The sequence below is a fragment of the Panthera tigris genome, chromosome D2, assembly GCF_018350195.1.
Source record: "Panthera tigris isolate Pti1 chromosome D2, P.tigris_Pti1_mat1.1, whole genome shotgun sequence".
Taxonomy (NCBI): Eukaryota; Metazoa; Chordata; class Mammalia; order Carnivora; family Felidae; genus Panthera; species Panthera tigris.
This window is the reverse complement of record NC_056670.1, coordinates 61277414-61297990: the sequence shown is the minus strand read 5'-3', so window position 1 is coordinate 61297990 and position 20577 is coordinate 61277414. Positions and strand designations below refer to the sequence as shown.

Below are 20577 nucleotides of genomic sequence, written 5' to 3'. Positions count from 1 at the left end.
GATTCTTTGATTTCTCTTTCTTCTGCTTCATTATTGGTGTAGAGAAATGCAACTGATTTCTCTATGTTGGTTTTATATCCTGTGACTTTGCTGAATTCATGTATCAGTTCTAGCAGTTTTTTGGTGGAGTCTTTTGGGTTTCCCATATAGAGTATCATGTCCTCTGCAAAGAGTGAAAGTTTGAATTCTTCCTTGCCAATCTGGATGCCCTTTATCTCTTTTCTCACCTTAAATTAGGGCCAATGGGGACAAGCACCATCAAGGTAGCCATGATTTACCAAAATGCCAGTATTTCAAAATTCTTAAGCGTACAACATTCCAGAGTATACACCGAATAAGAGGAAAGAAGACAAAATTTATTGCCATGATCTTGTAAGGCTAGCCTTGGTTAGAGCCAAGACTTCACATTCACTCAAGGTCTCACATTTAGATACTGACATTATCTCCATTGTGAGTAGAGTCCCAATATCGTGTGTGTGTTAGTAGATCACTCACCAAGTGTAAGTAAACATTTAAAATATGCCACAATGTAGTCCCGCTCTCGGTACTGCGTTTTTTATTTGTTCATTTAATAGATCAGGAAAAAAACCCGTGCCCCCCAAACCAGTCCCAACGTCTTGGTGGTCCTGACTCATCGTCCTACCACTAGCGGGAGACGGCTTGAAAGGGAGACTTGGAGGATGGGGTTCGGACAGCAGGAATTGCAGAGCCAGCTCCCAGGCCTCAGAGATTTGGGCTGCGCGCTCCAGCGGAAGCCCATGGAGACAGCGCGGATGGAGGGACCAGAGCACTGCCTGCGCCAGACACGCTAGGCAGGCTCGCCACCTGCAGAGAGATTGGGGCGGGGCCCCGTTGGAATGAGGCGGGGCCGCGGTCGGGGCGGGGCGGAGCCGTGGCGAAACTCTGGCAGTCGGGAGGGAAGGCTCAGGTGGGGAGAGGTGGGTGGGTGGAAAGTCGGGAGATGTGTCCTGCCCTCGCGCCTGCTAAGAAGACCTGGGCCCGGCGCTTCTGCGCTGGGCGGGGCTTTGGCGCCCGAGGCCTTTGAGCGCCCGGAAGGGCCGGGCCTGCGCGCTCCTCAGGGCAGGGGGCCGGGGGCCAGCGTCGCGACACGGCGGGAGGGGCTTGGAGCGGGTCTGCTTTTCGTTTCCGTTTTCCTCCCTTCCTCAGTGTATCCCCGAACCGGAAGGTGTAGGGGCAGGGCGACGCACAGATCCACCCCTTCTGACCCCCCTGGTGTTTGGCCACGTGGGCGCCCATTCCTCTTGGACCCCGCCCATTAAAGCGGTTTCAGGGTACGCCTGTATGGGTATCTCCCCGAAGTGAAAAGTTAGCGTTTAGCCGTTTTTAAGTCGGTACTTCGGGGGAAGGAGAAATACTCCCGTGGGGCAGAGGAGATTCCAGAGAGAGAACCATAATGAACGTACAGGCCCTCACCCAAGGAGCGCCTCTTTCCTCTAGGCCCCTGGCTTGGACAGGCCCCGGACCCCTGGGTTTATTTATCCCTACCGGAGTTCTGGATGCCCGCCCGGGAGCAGCTTCGGGGCCATGCCAATTTCACCCAATTTAAACGCTTTGCATCCTGATTTTTTCTGTCTCCTATCTAGATCGATTCAGTGACGCAGAGCCTTTCAGGGTTGGCTGGAAGCCAAAGCCCAGCCTCCCGATGGAGTCTGAATCCAGCCGATCTGAAGAGGAGACCCCTTCCCTCTTGTGGGGTTTGGATCCTGTGTTTCTAGCCTTTGCAAAACTCTACATCAGGGATATCCTGGACTTGAAGGAGTCCTGCCAGGTACCAGGTATGTGGCTGGTGGGCCTGGAGGATGCCCTGTGCTGCACCTGCACCCCAGCCTTCTTCAAAGCTGCAGAATGCTCGGGGCTTAGCGGCTTTCAGGAGAGCCTTGCCTCCTGCAGACTCGGAAAATGACCTAGCGTGGACTCTCAAATTAGTTCATTTCTATGCAAGTTAAAAAGTCTAAATCTCAATTTTATTTCTTAAAATAAATGCTTGGGGAAGTAACCTTTGTACTGAGGAACGTTTTTGTCTGCAGTTGAGATCTCTCATATTATAACAGGCTCAGTAGTTTTTCTTTGGGACAGCTCTTGGTGGAAAGCTCACTGGACCAGGCATCTCTAGGCTTTGTTCTCTTTCTCAACTGTGCCTCCTAACTGGCCTGGGCATGTGACTCACCTGTAAAGGTTAGGTGTCTTCTTTGTAAAAATAAGGATTAACCAGGCCTGACTTTCTTGTGGGGTTTTGTTTTGTTTTCACTTAATCAGAACCAAGTTGTATAAACTCCTTGAGAGGAAAGATGTGATCTGCTTTATACACCTATGTAATTACAGTGCTTAAAACAGTGCCAGGCGTGTAGTGGTCCCTCAAAGAAATAGTAATTGGGGCAAAAAAAGTATTAAAAATGTAAAGTTAAAGAAATCACTTTTTTTTTAAGTGGTAGAATAAAGATAGGTTCTTCATACCTAAAACATAACAAATATAATTTGAGGTAGATTTAAATAATGCACTTAGTTGTGCATGGGTCTTCACATGTTTACTGTGTTATATGAGAAGTTTGGTTAAACTCTTTGCTGTTTTGAATAGCAAGCTGTGAGTCAGAAGTAGTCAAGAATCTCAAGTATGTACAGTTCTAATGAGAGGATGTTTTGTGTGTTTCCAGTTCTATGTACAAGTATATTTGGATGGCCTTATTTTAAAGCCTTTTGTGCATATTTTTCACCACACCTTGGTTTCCTATTATTGTTGGAGATTGTCTGTTCTTTGTTTTTTGTTTTTCCTTGGAAGGCAGCCGTCCTCCCCCACAGTTGTCCATTTTCCAGAACAGGCCGGTATTCTTCATAGCTCAACTCAGGAAGAAAGCAATTTCACAACAAATGCCAGCCTTGCATTTGAAAGGAAGGTCTTCTGTAGATGCTCAAGGAAATATCAGGGCATGCTAGGGGCTTAATGCTTCTTGTGGCTGAAGGACTTTACGATGTATTAACAACAAACCAAGGAAAACTGATCCTGATGGTCTTTGCTATGTCACTGGTAATACTGTTCCAGATGTGATTTTGTTGCCAGGTGGACTGGGGAGACCCCCCCTCGCCACCCCCCGGGCCCTGTGCCTCCACCCAGTCCTTCCAAGGGATGTTGCCAGAGGCTCTTTGTCTCCTAGCAAGGAAGAATTCAAGGAGAGACCAGACACATGGTTGAGCAGTGCAAATGGGAAAGTTTATTAAAGTGAGATGTGAGAACAGGCTAACTCAGTGGAGAGCTGTGCCTGGGGTTTTGGGTTTGTGTCTTGTATTGACAGTTGTTAGGGGATGGAAAATTTATTACTTTGGGAGGGATATTTTTGTGAGCAGGGTTTCATGCCTTTTCTCCTTTACTCGATCAGGGTTTCTGGCCTTCTTTGTCTGGGGTCTGTCTGTTTTGATCCAGCTTCTGGTGGCTTTGGTTTTGGAGGGTTGCTGCGGACCGGTATCTAAATTTCCTGATAGCTGGCCTCCAGGCATCCTGTTAAAAACCGAACTAACTGCCTACTCTTGTTTTTAAAATGAAACTTCATGGTTCAAGCAGACACCAACCATAATTTCACAAGAGTAGTACTCTCTAGATTATACTGTAGGGCCCTAAGGGTGGGAAATTCCCCTAGTCTAGTCTAGGTTTTTACTTCTGTGTTGTTTTTGGTTTGGTTTGAGGATGGGGGTTGTCCATGCCTGAAAGAACAACCGTGTGATCGGAGAGGGCTGGGATTTCCAGCTGGGTGACATCAGCCCAACCCCTTGGGAAGGGAGAGGGGCTGAAGATTGAGTTGTTATGTGGCCAAGGATTGAGTCTTGCCTGCATACTGAAACTCGAGTAAAAACTCTGGACACTGAGGCTCAGGTGAATTTTCTTGGTTGGTAATCATACATTGATTTATCGGGAGGGTGATGTGTTCTGTGGATATGGAAGCTTTGTGCTTGGACCTTCCCAGACCTTGTCCTATGCCTCTCTTTATTTAGATAGTACTGATTTGTACCCTGTACTAAGAAACTACAGTCATAGGTCTAACACCTTCCTGAGTTGTGTGCCATTCTAGCAGATTATCAAAGCTGAGTGAGTTACAGGAACCCCTAATTTGTAGTGCTTTGGTCAGAAGTGTGGGTGGCCTGAGAACCCCCAAATTTAGGGTCAGTGACTGAAGAAAGAGCAGTCTTGTGGGAGACTGTGACCTTGACTTGAAATTTGACCTTATTCTGCTTATTTGCCATCAGAATTGCCTTGCAAAATGGTTGCAAAATGTCAACTCTGTGAATTTAGGGTTAAACTAATACAAAATGTTAAGAAAAAAATGTTACAAAGTTTGACTGTGGTGGTGGTGGTGGTGTTTATAGGTTTTGGGGTCTTTTTTGCTGCATCTTTTTGTTTATAGCATAAAGAAATTGTCTTTATTATTCTAAATATCCATGTCAGACTTTAATAATGGGATATAGTGAATGTTGTTTAAATCAAAATACAGTACTTATATTATCTAATTCTTGAGGGTCCAATGAAGTGGAAATAGTGTATTCATAAGAATTATACTAAAAATAGCATCTTATCGGGCACCTGGATGGCTCAGTCAGTTGAACATCTGATCTTGATTTTAGCTCAGGTCAGGATCCCAGGGTCATGGGATTGAGCCCTGCTGAGCTTAAGATTGTCTTGCTCTCTCCTTGTACCCCCGCCCCCCCTTTCTAAAATAAAATAAAAAATTAATAACAAATAGTATCTTAGGTATTTGAATGCATTCATACATCAATTAAATAACAGCAGTTAGACTAAAAAGAGGTAAATCAAAAATATTTTTAAAAGAGAGAAAACAGACAAATGTCTTGCTGGAGTGGTGGCTGTTTGGGGGTTGGCTACTGTGAAAGCTGAATCAAGCCTGCCTCTGTGATTCCAGATCCCTGAACCCTCCTGGCCTGACCCTCCTCCTTCCTGCAGCCCTGATGATCCAGATGATTCCCCCTGATATGTTTGCGCCTCCTTGGGCTTCATGTGGAACAAAGGCAGCAGGAGCAGAAACACTTGGGGTTGCAGCCTAAACTCCACATAAGCCAGTATCCGTCGTCTTGGTTATTTTCTTTTCTTGGCTTACTGAGCTTTCTTTCGGTCAGCAGAGCTGCCATCCAACTTTTATTGAGCCCTTTTGTCCTAGAAGAGAATCTTGTTTTGATAGAAGGAAGTTCTCTCCCAAATCTTTTCCATGTCTTCCGCCATCTTCTTGTAGGTTGTGCTTCTGATATGTGGCGTTCATGATTCCATACACTCTGGGAAGTGTCTTCTCTGTTTCCAAGCAGCGTGTTTCCTCCTCAGTTGATTTTCTCTGTTTTGATTCAACCCATGTGTTATTTTCTTTTAAATTGGTTCTCCGTTGTTCTGTGATGCTTTTAAGACGTTTATTGCATCAGTCACTTAAGATTGGAAGGATTGTTTGCACCTTGGAGTGACTAGGTCTGTCCTTGAAGGTGACCATTGTCAGTCTAGGAGATAAAAGTTTAGGGGTCACTCTTTCCTGTGCTTTCTTGAGAAAGTCTGTTGTGTTCTCAAGTGAAGACCTGTTCAGATTTTTATTGAGTGGCGCAGCATAGTTTGCAACACTGGAGGATTAGCCTCCATCACAGGTGACTTGAAGACTTCCCTGGCTTGTGTCATTAGTCCAGTCTTGTTAACCACCTTTTTTGTATGTTTCAACGTAGGCAGAATACATTTTGGTTAGCTCTTTTCCCACTCTTAAAGTGTGTCAGCTCTTTACTATAAAAACCACCATAGCAGCACATACCAGGGTGTCCAGGGAAACCCACAGAGGCCTGGGACTGTCTCAGGCTTTCAGACATCACCCGTGAAGCACCCCATAGTGGCTCTAGGACCAGCTGGAAAGATATTTCAGGGGCAGACAGTGGATCCTCCAATGGGTCCAGAGGTCTCCACAGTTCTGCCTCCTCCTATTTTGTGGTCCTGGGGCCACAACTGACACATGGAATCCTGTGGAGTGTGCTGTCTCTAATGCAAACCAATCCCAGGACAGACCATCTTTGAGCTGGGATAGGGGAAGGCCAGTCACATTCAGAGAATGGTTCCAACCTGGCTGTGCTCAGGACACAGATAGAAAGTGTTATTACCTGTACAATGCATTTGGGGAAGCAGAAAGTGCTGGCTGCAGCCAGAGAGCAGCCTGGAGTTCAAGCCACTCTACGCCCCACCTGGCCCTGCAGCAAACCAAAGGAGGGCCATGCCATAGCTCTTCTCTGCACACAAGCATGTCAGGGCAGGGTGTTGGGGTACGCTCCAGGACAGGACTCTATGCCCATATCCATAGGTGAGGCTCATTCTCCTGATTTAAACTTTCTTCTGCCACAGGAAGTCTGAGCTTGCCTGCGGAGGTCCTGCAGGGCTCTCCCTCCTCTGAACTTGCCCTTTGTGTTTGGTCAGTGCAGGCAGGCAGGGGCAGAGGCCCCAAAGGTCTCACCAAAGGTGGTAACTAAGGGGCCTGGATATCAATCGTAAGAACTCAGAAGAAGTTGATTGGAAGTATCCTGCACTTGAAATGTCGTGGATTTTCTGTGGAACCAGTTTGTCCCCATTCAACCCAAGTGTCGCTGGAAGGGGGTGACTCTCCTTGGGAATGACACAGTGACTCAGGCTCCTTCCCTTGTGCAGCCTTGCCATTTCAGCTCATGGCCCCCATTTGTTGCCCTGGGCATGGTCTCTAATCCACTAAGTCATCTTGAGAAGGATGCTCTGCCAGGGAGAGGGCCTTCTTTTGGCTAAATTTGCCACCATGTTTTCCTTCCAACCACATCTCACCCTTCTAGGATCTCTAGCTGATTGAGGCTTAGAGCCTCCTTGTCCATCCTCTGGGACTCTCCATGAGTGTCTCATCCCCAGCCCTTTTATCCACATGGGAAACGAGAGCCGTCAGTGGAGGCCAGTCTGGAGGTTTTGAAGGGCTTCAGGGTTCGGGCCGTCCTGCTGCCCAGCCCTATGGGTGTGGAGAAGAGAGGCTCTGTCCAGGCTTGGTGGGGAGGGAGGAGGTGGTCAGATGCCTACATTGGTGAATGTTTCTTTGTTTACAATTAATATCTTTATTTTATTTATTTATTTTTAAAAATTTGTTTTTTAATCTTTATTTTTGAGAGAGAGAGGGAGACACATAATCTGAAGCAGGCTCCAGGCTCTGAGCTGTCCGCACAGAGCCCGATGTGGGGCTTGAACCCATGAACTGCGAGATCATGACCTGAGCCGAAGTTGGACATCTAACTGACTGAGCCACCCAGGCACCCCTCATATCTTTATTTTAAAAGGAAATAGCCATTTAAATGTTTATAGCCTCTTTCTAAAACTAAAGAATTCAGCCATCATGGTGGGAAAAAGGACAAGCTGGAGGTTTTAGTTTGGATTTCGTTAGCTGTAGGAGACACATGCACATGCCAGTAGCTTAAGCCAGAATAGGGAGTTAGGTTAGGATGTTGGGGGTGCGCAGACAGGAAGCTCTGCAGGAGCCAGGACAGCTCTGGGACCTTGGGTGGGAATCAGGGACTCACTGCAGCCAGGAGTCCCTCCACAACCCTTCCAGAGTCCACAAAAGGCCTCCAGGTGTTAGCGTATGATTTGTCTTCTCAGGTCTCTCCTCTGGCAGGAAGCTGCCCGTTGGCATCTGTTCTCTGGGTTTTGAAAACAGTTTTAAGAAGAGAAGTTTTTGAATTATAATCTGGCCCCAAAGGCAGCATCTTGTAACCTAATCATCTTCTCTTTAAAAAAGAAAGTGGGGGTGGATGCCTGGGTGGCTCAGTCAGTTAAATGTCAGACTTTGGCTCAGGTCATGATCTCACGGTTCGTGAGTTCGAGCCCCACTTGGCCTCTGTGCTGACAGCTCAGAGTCTGGAGCCTGCTTTGGATTCTGTGTCTCCCTCTTTCTCTGCCCCCCCCCCGTCTCAAATATAAATAAACATTAAAAATATTTAAAAAAATAAAAAGCTGCTGCTAATTCATATAAATGATGACTGGCTGCCTAGAAGAGCTCAAGTAAAAAAGCCAAAGAAGCCTTTCTTGTGATTTCCTCTCTTTTCTTTTATAGCCTCTCCAAATAGATTTGGTCTCATAATATACTGTTTTCAGGCCCCTTGTGAGAGGTCCACAAGGATGCATATTTCATTTTCACAAGTGGAAAGAAGATTAACCAGATCTAGTTGGGCAACATTTGTTTTCTCTTTTCTACATTAGTACAGGCTTCAGTAAAGCCAAACTTTCTACTTAGAACCCTTAAGGAAAGACATTTGAATTTCTTGGGGCTTGCCATTTGTCAAGGGCTGATTTTTTTTTTTTTTTAATTTCAGGAGTATTTTTTTACAATGGGCATCCAATAAAACAGGTGGAGATCTTGGGAACTGTAATTGGAAAAAGAGAAAAGGATACTTTCTACAGCTATGGAGGTAAGAACAATTGTGCCCAACACTGAGTTTATGTGAAAGGACCCCACTTAGCGGAACACTGAATATCAAGCAACCCTAGCCTTTCAGAGCAGCTGGGGACTCTCACAGAGCCCACGCACTTGTCCTTTATTAGGAGCCCCTTGGGGCCACTGACATGGACCAAGTGTAAAGTGATGCAAAAAGTAAGAATGACACTGATGCCTACTTTCACATGACAGCTGATGGGGAGTTTGGAGGTGGAAGAATTAAAATATGACAGTCTAGGATCTCTGGATGATCAAGGTTAGATACCTGATACCTGACAGCATAGCTATAAATGGCAAAGGATGGTAACAAATGTTTATATTGGTACCTTTAAAAATAAAAAAGGCCAGATTAATGTTAAAATAGACTCTTTAAGAAGATAAGTATAAAAATAATAAGATTTGTATCCAGAACAGTATTTTTTTTAATGTTTTATTTATTTTTTGAAAGAGAGATCGTAAGCAGGGGAGGGGCAGAGGGAGAGTGGGGGGTCAAATGATCCGAAGCAGGCCCTGTGCTGACAGGCTGACAGCAGCAAGCCCGATGTGGGGCTCAAATTCATGAACCTTGAGATCATGACCTGGGCTGAAGTTGGATGCTCAACTGACTGAGCCACCCAGGTGCCCCCAGAACAGTATTTTTAAAAAGTCTCTTGGGGAGGTGCCTGGCTGGCTCAGTCGATGGAGCATGTGACTCTTGATCTCGGGGTTGTGGGTTCAAGCCCCATGTTGGGCATGGAAATTACTTGAAAATAAATCTTTTCTTAATAAAAGCCTTTTGGTACTCAGGGGTGAATATCTGTTATCATAAAATTTCCCTCCCCTCATGATGATGGAAACCAAATGAAGGATTTCTATAGTTTGGATAGCAGCAATTAGTGTCGTGGGTCTTGATTTTTTTTCATTGAGTTTAATGTAAGCATTTTCATCTGTTGCCTTGTGCAACTCTCAGAGTCTCTGTAGCTGGGAGGCCAACCTAGATATTTAGTGGGAAGCTTAACTTCGGATTCCAAATCTTTGCCGTAATTGACGTTGTTGCTTTCTGGTGTGCTGCCTTGGATTTGTGTTCCTGCTCTCCTTGTGGAGAGACAGAAGGCAGTTGAACAAGTTGACTGCGACCATTTCACTGGCAGTCTGTGTATGATAGCTAATGTATAGATACAATATCATTGCCTTTCTTCAACAGGTATTCATTTCCCTGAATGTGACAGTCTCCTGCTTACAAAATAACATGTGAGAGATGAGTTTCCTCATGCCCTCTGCTTTTGCCCAGCATATATATATTTTTTTAAACTTTAAAATAGATCTTCTTGTCAGGCATCCCCATATTGGATCTCTTCTCTGCTTTATTTTACCAAAGGTATTCGTTCTGTTTTTCTCCAGACAAGTCAACAAATATCCACCAATTTCCTACAGCATACTCAGCTGTGGGCAAGCACATTTTCTGTAGTATAATAAAGTACTACCTCTCCAAATATCAGTGATGAAATGGTAGTTTCAGTTTACAAAGCACTTTCACGTACATGGTGTTATTCTCCCCCTAATCATTTGAAATAGTAAGGACAGACGTTCTTTCCGTTTTGGAGATGAGAAAAATAAGGTCCATTCATTTGCTCAAGGTTCCACTGATGGAGATTTATAGATCCAATCTATTTACTGACTCTAGTGAGCCGTATATCTCCATATAACTCAATTTGATTTTTCTCTCCCCCCATCAGCTCACCCTCTCCCCAAAATCAACTTCATCTGCTTTTTTTTGTTTTTGTTTTTGTTTTTGCTGGGTACAACATGCTTTATTGTTAGGATAGGTTGGGCTTCCCAAGCTCCTCCCCTTCTCATGGGGTCTGGGATGGAAACTATGTAGAGGTCGGGAGTTTAAAACAAGATGAAGGTGATATGTTGGACTCTTCCCCAATAAACAGTTTCTTTAGAATGAATGTTACAAGAACAGGACCCATCTGTGGGCTATGGGAAAATGAAAAGCATCTGAGGGTTGAGGTAACTGAGAGTAGAAATGCTTTTGTGACTTTAACTCTTGTGAGGCCTGTTCAGGGGAGAGCTGCACCCTCCCTGCTGTCCTAGGGCCATCTTGGCTTTCGGGCCACCTGCCAGGCGGCCACTCCCTGCTGTACTGGGTCCTGCTCCACCTGACTCACTACAGGCCTGTGCTGGGGGTGTTTCCTGCTGTCGCTGACTCATTCCACTGCTGAAACAAAAGGCCAGCGACCCAGGCGAATGGCGTAGCACGTTGTGCAGCACTGCAAGGGGGCTCCCCTACCAGGGCATTCCAGCAGCCAGACCTTACACTGCCGGGGAGCAGCACCCTCCAGGAGAGGTTACAAACCAGAAGGTCAGAGGGTTTGGTGGCAGTGCCCAGAGCACTTGGCAGCAGTTTAAGCTCAGACTAAGAGTCCTGGAGAGGCTGTAGTCAGTGTCCTCACACATCCTAGAACAAGTGTTCATGTGCTAATATTTTTTACACTACATGATAAACCAAGATTTGTTACTGGCCACAGAAGTAGTGTGTCTAGAGGTGTCCAACAATTTTTTAATTCAGAATTTCCTTATTGATTTATTTTAAGATGATATTCATTATAAAATAAAATTTCAAATTAGACTAAATTTTACTGAAGTACGTTAAAGTCATGTAAAACCCTATAAATAAGATAAAAACAATGTCAACGTTTGGGTGAACATCCTTCCTAATAGTTTTACATGTTCCTAATATTGGAGAAATATATATATGTCTTATTTCCTTGAGCTGTTATGCATATTTCTCTCTCAATATTTCTGAAATGAGGCTTACAGTGAGCATGTACGTTCAACGTGGAGTCCCTTTCCTATGCTCCAAAAGAAACTATTATCATTTTAAAGTCTTAAAATAATTTCTGTCAAAGTACACTATTTAACATTTTATGTGAATTAGATTATATATGAGATTTCTTGGGGCTCTTGGGTGGCTCAGTTAGTTGTGCGTCCACGACTTTTGATTTCAGCTTATGTCCTGATCTCAGGGTTTCATGAGTTTGAGCCCCACATCAGGCTCATGCTGGCTGCACAGAACCTGCTTGGGATTCTCTCTCCCTCTCTGCCCCTCCCCCTATTGTGTTCTGTCTCTCACAAAATAATAAATAAACTTTAAAAAATATTATATAAGATTTCTTTGCTAAAATGAGGCATGGATATCTTTTAACAGCAGTGAACAAAAATCTTCATAATAACTTTTTACTTCCATATGCTATGCCATTGTAATTCATTAAAAAAAATTTTTTTTTTAATGTTTATTCATTTTTGAGAGAGAGAGTGCAAGCCGGGGAGAGGCAGAGAGAGAGAAGGAGACACAGATTCCGAAGCAGGCTCCAGGCTCTGAGCTCCCAGTACAGAACCCGACCTGAGCTGCCAGTACAGAACCCAATGAGGGGCCCAAACCCACAAACTGTGAGATCATGACCTGAGCAAAGTTGGTCGCTCAACTGACTGAGCCACCCAACTTCCAGTATTATAAATAATGTTGCAACAAACGGCCTTATACAAGATGTATAGATCTGGGTACTTACTCTGTTTTTCTCCCCAGGATAAATTTCTAGAAGTAATCACGAAGTCAGAGGATATATACATTTAAAAATTCAACTGGTGTCCTAACTTGCTCTTTAGAAATTTGATACGAATTTACACTTCCACTAACAGCATGTGAGGGTATATCAGTATTTAAAAACAATTTTTTTTAATTTACATCCAAATTAGTTAGCATATAGTGCAACAATGATTTCAGGAGTAGATTCCTTAATGCCCCTTACCCATTTAGCCCATCCCCCCTCCTACAACCCCTCCAGTAACCCTCTGTTTGTTCTCCATATTTAAGAGTCTCTTATGTTTTGTTCCCCTCCCTGTTTTTATATTATTTTTGCTTCCCTTCCCTTATGTTCATCCATTCTGTGTCTTAAAGTCCTCATATGAGCGAAGTCATATGATGTTTGTCTTTCTCTGACTTACTAATTTCGCTTAGCAGCATAATACCTTCTAGTTCCATCCACGTAGTTGCAAATGGCAAGATTTCATTCTTTTTGATTGCCGAGTAATACTCCATAGTATATATATACACCACATCTTCTTTATCCACTCATCCATCGATGGACATTTGGGCTCTTTCCATACTTTGGCTATTGTTGATAGTGCTGCTATAAACATTGGGGTCCATGTGTCTCTTTGAAACAGCAAGGGTATCAGTATTTTTTAATATTTGTTATTCTAGTAATTGAGACATTATGTTTGTTCTTTTTCTGGTAACTAATGAATTTAGTGTACTGACACGTTTATTGGCCATTTTTATATCTTCTGTGAGTTGCATATTCTTTTTTTTTTGCCATTTTTTCTCTGGTGGTCTTGTTCTTTATTCATTTGTATGAGGAGCTCATACAAAAGCCCACTTTTGTATGAGCTTCTCTGGTGTCTTAATAAAGACACTAGCCCTATCATTTGGAAAATTGCTGTACAGTATTAATTATTAGTTGGTCATATATATCAGACCTTTAAAAATGAGTTCTGATTTTCAGGTTTGCTTAAAGAATCCCCCCACCAACTATAAGCACAAAGTTCGAAAGTATTTACCCATATTTTCTTCTCATCATTTTAAGTTCACCTGTTTTACATTTAATAAAATCCATCCAGAATTTATTTTCATATAAGAAGTATTCTTGGCTTCTGCTTTCAACACAGATTTAAACCAGCAATAAAAAAATTTGCATTATGTTCTATATTACATGGGCTTTTATAACAGCCTTGCTGGTGATTTTCTAGAAAATCATTAAGCCCACTGATCTCTTTTCTGAGTTTTTCAGAAATTAGACAAAGAGGAAACACCTGTCATCCCATAGCAAGCATTTCCAGTTTCTCTGCAGTTATAAATTCAAGTGCAGTGGGAATTCTGTGTGTGTGTGTGTGTGTTTCATTAAGGATAAAATAAGCCAAAATTATTTATGTGAACAAGATAGAATTATTTGCCATTATGAAAATAAAACTTTGCCCTTCTGCAATATACTTGGCTTTCCTTACATCCCCTGCAGTGTTAAGGACTGGGCAGAAGTTTGTTCACAAAGAGAAGTCCATGTCAGAATATTTGGGGTGCTCTGTCTTGGTAAATCATAGAGCTCATGAGAGAGCAAATGGTGAGAGAAGGCTACCCTCTAAGTGCCTCTCACCACAGACCGTGTCAGCGCTGCCTTGTTTCACCGTGGGAGAGCAAGGCCGCTTTTGCATGTTGCATTCATTGAGATTTTTGTACTTAACTTCCTGAGGACCCCATTTTTAGGAGAGGTGTGGTCAAGAATCATCAGTACCCTTGGAACACCTGAGTGGCTCAGTTGGTTAAGCATCCAACTACGGCTCAGCTCATGATCTCACTGTTCCTGGGTTCAAGCCCTACACTGTTGGCACAGAGCCTGCTTGGGATTCTGTGTCTCCTTCTCTCTGCCCCTCCCACCGCTTATGTGCACGTGTTCTCTTTCTCTCTCTCTCTCTCTTTCTCTCTCCCTCTCTCTCAAAATAAATAAACTTAAAATCATTAATCATCAGTACCCTTGAGGCAGGGTAAGTGAAATGTTGACTACATACTGTTAGGATCGTGTTTTACATCAGCATGTGCAGATAAGCAGTTTTAACTCCTTATACTTAACTCCTGGCATACTGTGAGAGGTTACTTCTAAAAATAGAAGGAGGGGCACCTGGGTGGTTCAGTCGGTTAAGCGTCCGACTTCGGCTCAGGTGATGATCTCGCTGTTCGTGGGTTCGAGCCCCACATTGGGCTCTGTGCTGACAGCTCAGAGCCTGGAGCCTGCGTCAGAATCTGTGTCTCCCTCTCACTCTGCCCCTCCCCTGCTCATGCTCTGTCTCTCTCTGTCTCTCAAAAATAAATAAATATTAAAAAAGGGTTTTTTTTAAGTAGGAGAGTTTTATAAGGGTTTGACCAAGCAGGCTATTGAAAAATGTCATTTTTTGGTATGGCAAAATCCAGTGTCGGTATACTGATTCACTAGCAGTGCCCAGATCTCTCTTCTACCCTTTTATGCTTCTCTTGCAGTGGATGACAGCACTGGAGTTATAAACTGCATCTGCTGGAAAAAGTCGAACAATACCGAGTCTTCCTCAGGTACTTTTATTTGACACACTGTTTTACTTTTCAGCTAACCAATGGTTTTTACTCAGGGTGGTTCATCACAACAGCTGTAGGGTTAAATTTTCACATTTATCCGCTGGTGAATTCTGTTGATCAGCTCAAAGCGCTGTGCCCGGAGCTCTGGCTACTGTGCAGACTAATATCCTAGAAGAGCTAGTTGTGTTTGTTTCTCCCTTCTCTTTAGTGCTCACTTCCTCCTGAGCCTGCAGGAGTGTGACGTGGCTGCTGGGAATTCCAGCGTTTCATTTTTAGCGTGGCAGCTATTACGTCAGTCGAGATATTTTAGCTTATTTGCCAGTCAGGTCAGAACCCCCTTGCTCCAGGCATATCCCTTAACCAAAGAAGATTTTGAAGACTTTTCCTCGTACATGATTGCCACTAACTCTGTGCTGCCGTGATCCAGATTTTCTGAAATCTCAAATATACCAGAAATTCTAATGTTGATGAGAAGGTAAGATAGAATTCCTTTGAAGTTAGCTCAATTATATAAACTGAAAAGAAACTTTAAAATCGTATATTGAACACATTGACTATAACTGAAATACCATTTGGAATTCCTTGAGTATATTTTAATAGTTCTTACTTGTTTTTTAAGTTAAGTGTATAACATCAAAAAATGGTAGGCAGAACTGATGATCATTTTTGGTTCTAGAGGAGCTACAGAAACTGGGACCTTGTTTTTCTGTTTTATAACATACGCGGCATGGTGCCGTATACAGTGGGGTTATCACTAAATATTGCCTGCTATAACATCTAACTTCTGGCATCTGTCTCCTTCAGTGATGCGTGGTGCCTTTCCTCTTTGCCATCACCTGTCCGAATCTCAGCTTCCTAGTTTGACTGTCCCGACCAGTGGAATGCTCCTTTGCTTAACTTTCTGACATATTTATGTTTGGAATATGGCCATCAGTTTCATATAACTTCAGTATTCCATTTCCTAATTTGGGAACATCTTAACCATTGGCACTAATTGGCTTAGGAAGCTTTGTAGATATGGGGCGCCTGGGTGGCTCAGTTGGTTGAATGTCCGGCTTTGGCTCAAGTCATGATCTCACGGTTTGTGGGTTCAAGCCCCACATCAGACTCCCTGCTGTCAGTGCAGAGCCCACTTTGGATCCTCTGTCCACCCCCCTCTCTGCCCCTCCCCTGCTCGTGCTCTCTATCTCTCAAAGATAAATAAGAACATTCCAAAAAAAAAAAAAAAAAAAAGAGGAAGCTTTGTAGATAAAAGTTAAAAGAGACAACAGGTTTTTATGCAGCTGCCTCACAGGCAAGAAGTAAACCTATAAGACAATCAGATATTTGAATTTGCATATATGTCTAGGGTATTAAAATCACTTGCGGATTTATGGTTTTTGTGTTGTCAGAATCTTGTTTCAGACTATGGAGCGGCAGACTTTTTCTGTACAGGGTCAGCTAGTAAATGTTTTCTGCTTTGTGGGCCATGTGCTTTGAACCTCAACTATTCCATACTGCCATTGTAACTCAGAAGCAGCCATACACAGTACATAGGTGAATGGGCATGGTTGGGTTCCAATAAAAGTTTATTTACAGAAACAAGTTGTGGGTGGATTTTGCCCATGGCCTATAGCTTGTAGACTCCTGTTTTGGACATTGTTTTAATTTTCAAAATCAACTCTTTTTTTAAAGAATGATACAGGAATATTATATAACTCCTATATAGTAATTTTTTAAGATAGAATGGCTACTGAGTGAGATTTTTAAAATATTTCTAAGTAGATGAATAGAAGAACAGTCACAGCAGGTAGCCTTTATTGGAAATTTCTTTGAGGATAAAAACAAGAGGGTATGAGTACAAGGAAAAAAACCTGGAAATTATTCTCGTCGCGTTATATATGAAGAGATATTTTTCAATTGTTCTGGACTAGCCCCTTCTCTCCTTTTCATTTAATTGCCCTCAGTTTAAAAGCTTTCCCCTGGAAAGTGGCCAATGAAGACTAATTTTTTTAAACAAAATTTAGCCTGAGTCAAAATCGTGTTCCAGCCCGTTAAGGTATATAAGAATATGATATTAACTCCTATAAATGTCCTGTTGAGTGCACCATTTGGACTTAACTTTGGAGATAAGTTAAGAAAGCTTGGCCTTGATACTAGAATTTTAGAGGGGGTTTATCTTCCAGGATGGAATAGGCTTTTTAAAATGAAATTCTGTCAGGCTCCAGCCATCTCATTACATTCACTAAATTACAGAGCGTGAGCCCTTTCAGAAATTCAGCTCACCATTGAAATGAACGCTGGGCCTCATTCTCAGACCAGCCGTTAGTCTGGTTATTTCAGCAGTGCTGCATGAAGCATTTGTTATCAAGTGTTTTAAATTCAGTCCAAGTAGAAGAGGGCTTGAGAAATAGGAACACAGATGGAATAACCTTTTAAAAAGTAATACTTGGGGTATTTTCTGAAGAAACCCAGTAAGCTAAGTAACATTAATGCTGATTGCGTCTAGATTCCTAGGTATTGGTTACTGGATACACAAAGTGCTCTGTGCTCTAGAGGTTGCCATTTCCCTTGGTAGAGTCGATGTGTTACAAGAAAAGTAATGCCTTTGCTCTTTACAAAGCCACAGTTCTCTAAGTTGTATTAGATTAAAAAGCAGAAAATGTGATCACCAGGCTAAAAGAGAGATTTGTTCACTCATTATAGGACCGCTAATATATGACAGAGCTAAAATAAGACAACAGCAGGAAAGACCTCAGCATTTAGCAAATGTTATTGGTTCAGATAGAGGAAAATATTTTCGAAAGAGGTAACTGCAACCCCTGTCTTTCAGCTTACGTGGCATAAGGAGATGAAGTTATATATTTATTGCGTGAACATGGGGGTGTATATGTTAAGCTCTCCTAAGTCCCTAGCTGTTAAAGCACTAAACACTATCATCAGTGACAATGGGATAGGCTAAAGATCTTTTCACGCCTTTATGTAGGAAAATAAAGTCAAATAAGCATAGAAAAGCAGTGGAATGGGGAGGGGTGGATATAATCAGCACACTGATAAAGCTTCCCCCCCAGTTTTTCAGAAGTTAACATAAAGTATACAAAAGACATGAATAATACATTGAATGTATAAGATGATTTCTGTACATAAAGAAATACAGAGAGTAGATCATCATATGTGTATATATATATATATATACATATATATATATATATATGTATATATATATAAAATAGCCTGTCTGGCAGTTTATTTTTTATTTTTAAAATTTTATTTATTTATTTATTTATTTATTTTTAAATATATGAAATTTATTGCCAAATTGGTTTCCATACAACACCCAGTGCTCGTCCCAAAAAGTCTGGCAGTTTAAAAGCAAAATGAAATATCATGGAACCATGTATTTTTTTAAGGTACTAAACGTCCAAACAAGTGAAGCCAGGATAGGAGCTACAAATGTGCTTGCGTGCTGGTGACACCTTGTAAAAAGAGAATGGTTTGTTTTTTTCTGGCAAACATTCTGACAATATGTAACGAACTTAACCTTGTTTTGACTTTCCTATCCAGTGATTCCCAGTAAGACGCCGAAGAAAACAATATAATTTTGTCTAGAGGGCTTAATTGTTCATTTTTACAAATAGTTGACATTTATAGAATATTTCCTGTGGATCTGAAATTGTGCTAAGCTCATGATGGAAGGGTTAACTTAGATCATATATAACAACTCTGTATATGAGGTGGACTCCATTGTTATCCCCATTTCATAGTTGAGGAAACTGAGGCACAGTGAGGTTAAGCAGCCTGCCCAAGGTCCCACAGCTAGTTAAGAAATGAACTGAGATTTCAGCCAGGTCTGTCTGACTCCATTACCCAAGTGTTGACCTCTAGGTCCCATCCAGTGCTAGCGATAAAAAAAACAAAATAAAAAATTATACAAGGGAGGGGAGAATGAAATATTTAATGAGACTAAACGAACTGTGGCATATTAACATGACAGAATGCTTGATTATAATTTAAAATGCTAGAGTTGTGTGGATTCTGTGGATATGTGTGAATTTAAACTTATGCCAGGCAGAAAATGAGAACACAGAATTGTTCACACACACTAGCTGTAACTGGGAAATGTGAGTATACTTAGGAGAAGGCAGCAGAGAATAAAGAATAGCAGGAAGGCACTAGAGTCAGAGACTCCTGGAGTTAAAACTCCAGCTTGGTTGCTAACTAGTTGTTTTACTTTGGGCAAGTTGCTTGACCTCTGTGGCTCTGTTTCCTCATCTATAAAATGGGGCTAATAGTAAATAGGTATAGTTGTGAGGATTAGATGTGCTAATCCATTGTAAAGTCCTTAGAATAGCACCTACAGTACCCAAATATTCATGGCTATGCTTATTATTTAACTCTTACAATTTGAAATTAAACTTAAGTGATAGAAAGTATTTAGAATTGAATGTGCATTGGGTTCTTTTCACCATGCAGTTGTATGAGAGAGAGAGACAGAGAGAGAGAGAGAGATTACCCCAGTTACCCAACAAAGATGAGAGGTAAGAGTGAGAGATTGGGGTGTTGAGCACCTAGGTGGGAAATCAGCCTGAGGCACATTTGCCTTCCCCATAAACAGAACTGCAAATGAAGACTCTCGGGCCTTCTTCCTTCCTTCTATGCCAGACTTGTCTTCCTGCACGCACACTTTAAATTTTTTTTTGATGTTTATTTTTGAGGGGGGGGTAGGGGCAGAGAGAAGAAAGAGAGACAGAATCCAAAGAAGACTCCAAGCTCCAAACTGTCAGCACAGAGCCCGACACATGGCTCAAATTCACAAATGGCAAGATCATGACCTGAGCCGAAGTCAGATGCTTCGGCTGAGGCACCCCAGTCTGCAAACATGCTTTAAGGAGTTTAGAGCTGTTGCCACCAAGCCCGGCTGAACTCATACAGAATTCAGCTCAGGACCATGTAGAGCCCTTTGACTGCACTGGCGATGCGGGGGTAGGAGTGAGAACGGAGCCACGCCAGAACTCACCCACTTGGATTTATCAGGCCTTCTAGACTCCCTTCCTTCCACCCTACTTCTGAATAATTACAACTTATGCCTTCTATTCAGCAGAGGACTTCAGAAGGTTACATAGATTTTGTGCGGTAGAGCAACTAATCAGAAATAGAATGAATAGATATGTTGGTCTTTCCCCAAAACTACCTCACAAATGTGGCGGAGTGATTGTGTTATGCATTTGTCTGTTTTCTTCTAGCCCTATTAACGACAGGTGGTCCAACTATAGGGGAGCTGAACTTAACCTCACAGCTTAAGAAGCTGCAAGAGACCATTGAGCAGAGAACAAAGATAGAAATTGGGGACATTATCCAAATCAGAGGTTATATCCACACATACAGAGAAGAACGAGAAATTCGTGTCACTACTTATTGTAAGCTCAAGTAATTTCTGCCACATTGGTTGTTATTCTGGGTGTGTGTCCAGTAAACTGTGGGTTAGCTACTAAACTCTGGATTAGCTAAAAGTCAAACTCCTAAAAAGTTCAGATTAAAAAATGTAACTCTGGGAAATTATATTTCATAACATGCTTTCTTTACAAAAGCAGCATTTCTTAACTTTATTTTGAAGAGAGGTAACTACAAATTGGGGAAGAAAATAAATGATTTATTATATATATCTGGCAAATTTATTTGGGTAACATAATAAAGTACTTTGAAGTTCTAAGTGTCAATCCATTTAGGGCAGAGTGTTCATATTCCTTAAAATGATGGAGATTTCTGAAACACCATTGAGTCCATTAACTTTGAAGGAAAACAGCTGATGAGAAATATGATCGTCCCACGTCCTCTAAGAGATACCTTTTGCAGTGCTCTGGTTGATTTTGGTTTGGAAATCCCAAGGCTAGCCCCTGTTGTCTGCCATTGAAACAGATGAGTGAAAAAGCAAACATACTTTCCCTGGTTCTAGTCTGCTCCTGGCCAAGCCTG

The 20577-nt window shown here is 42.3% G+C and overlaps 1 protein-coding gene across 8 annotated transcripts in view; it reads left to right on the top strand.

Moving 5' to 3' along the window:
• The first annotated feature begins 889 nt into the window (after positions 1-889).
• Positions 890-20577, top strand: part of STN1 (STN1 subunit of CST complex) — a 45902-nt gene continuing 26214 nt past the window's right edge. Inside the window, exons 1-5 of one of the 8 annotated variants that reach the window (XM_042960970.1) lie at positions 890-928; positions 1605-1796; positions 8359-8454; positions 14554-14622; positions 19848-20021. In XM_042960970.1, the coding sequence (XP_042816904.1) occupies positions 1664-1796; positions 8359-8454; positions 14554-14622; positions 19848-20021 (472 nt within the window). In that variant the 5' untranslated portion in view covers positions 890-928; positions 1605-1663. Of the gene's footprint in view, positions 939-1026; positions 1132-1153; positions 1293-1331; positions 1353-1604; positions 1797-8358; positions 8455-14553; positions 14623-19847; positions 20022-20577 lie in introns of those variants that run through there. The other 7 variants (XM_042960969.1, XM_042960971.1, XM_042960972.1 and 4 more) reach the window with 7 other exon arrangements.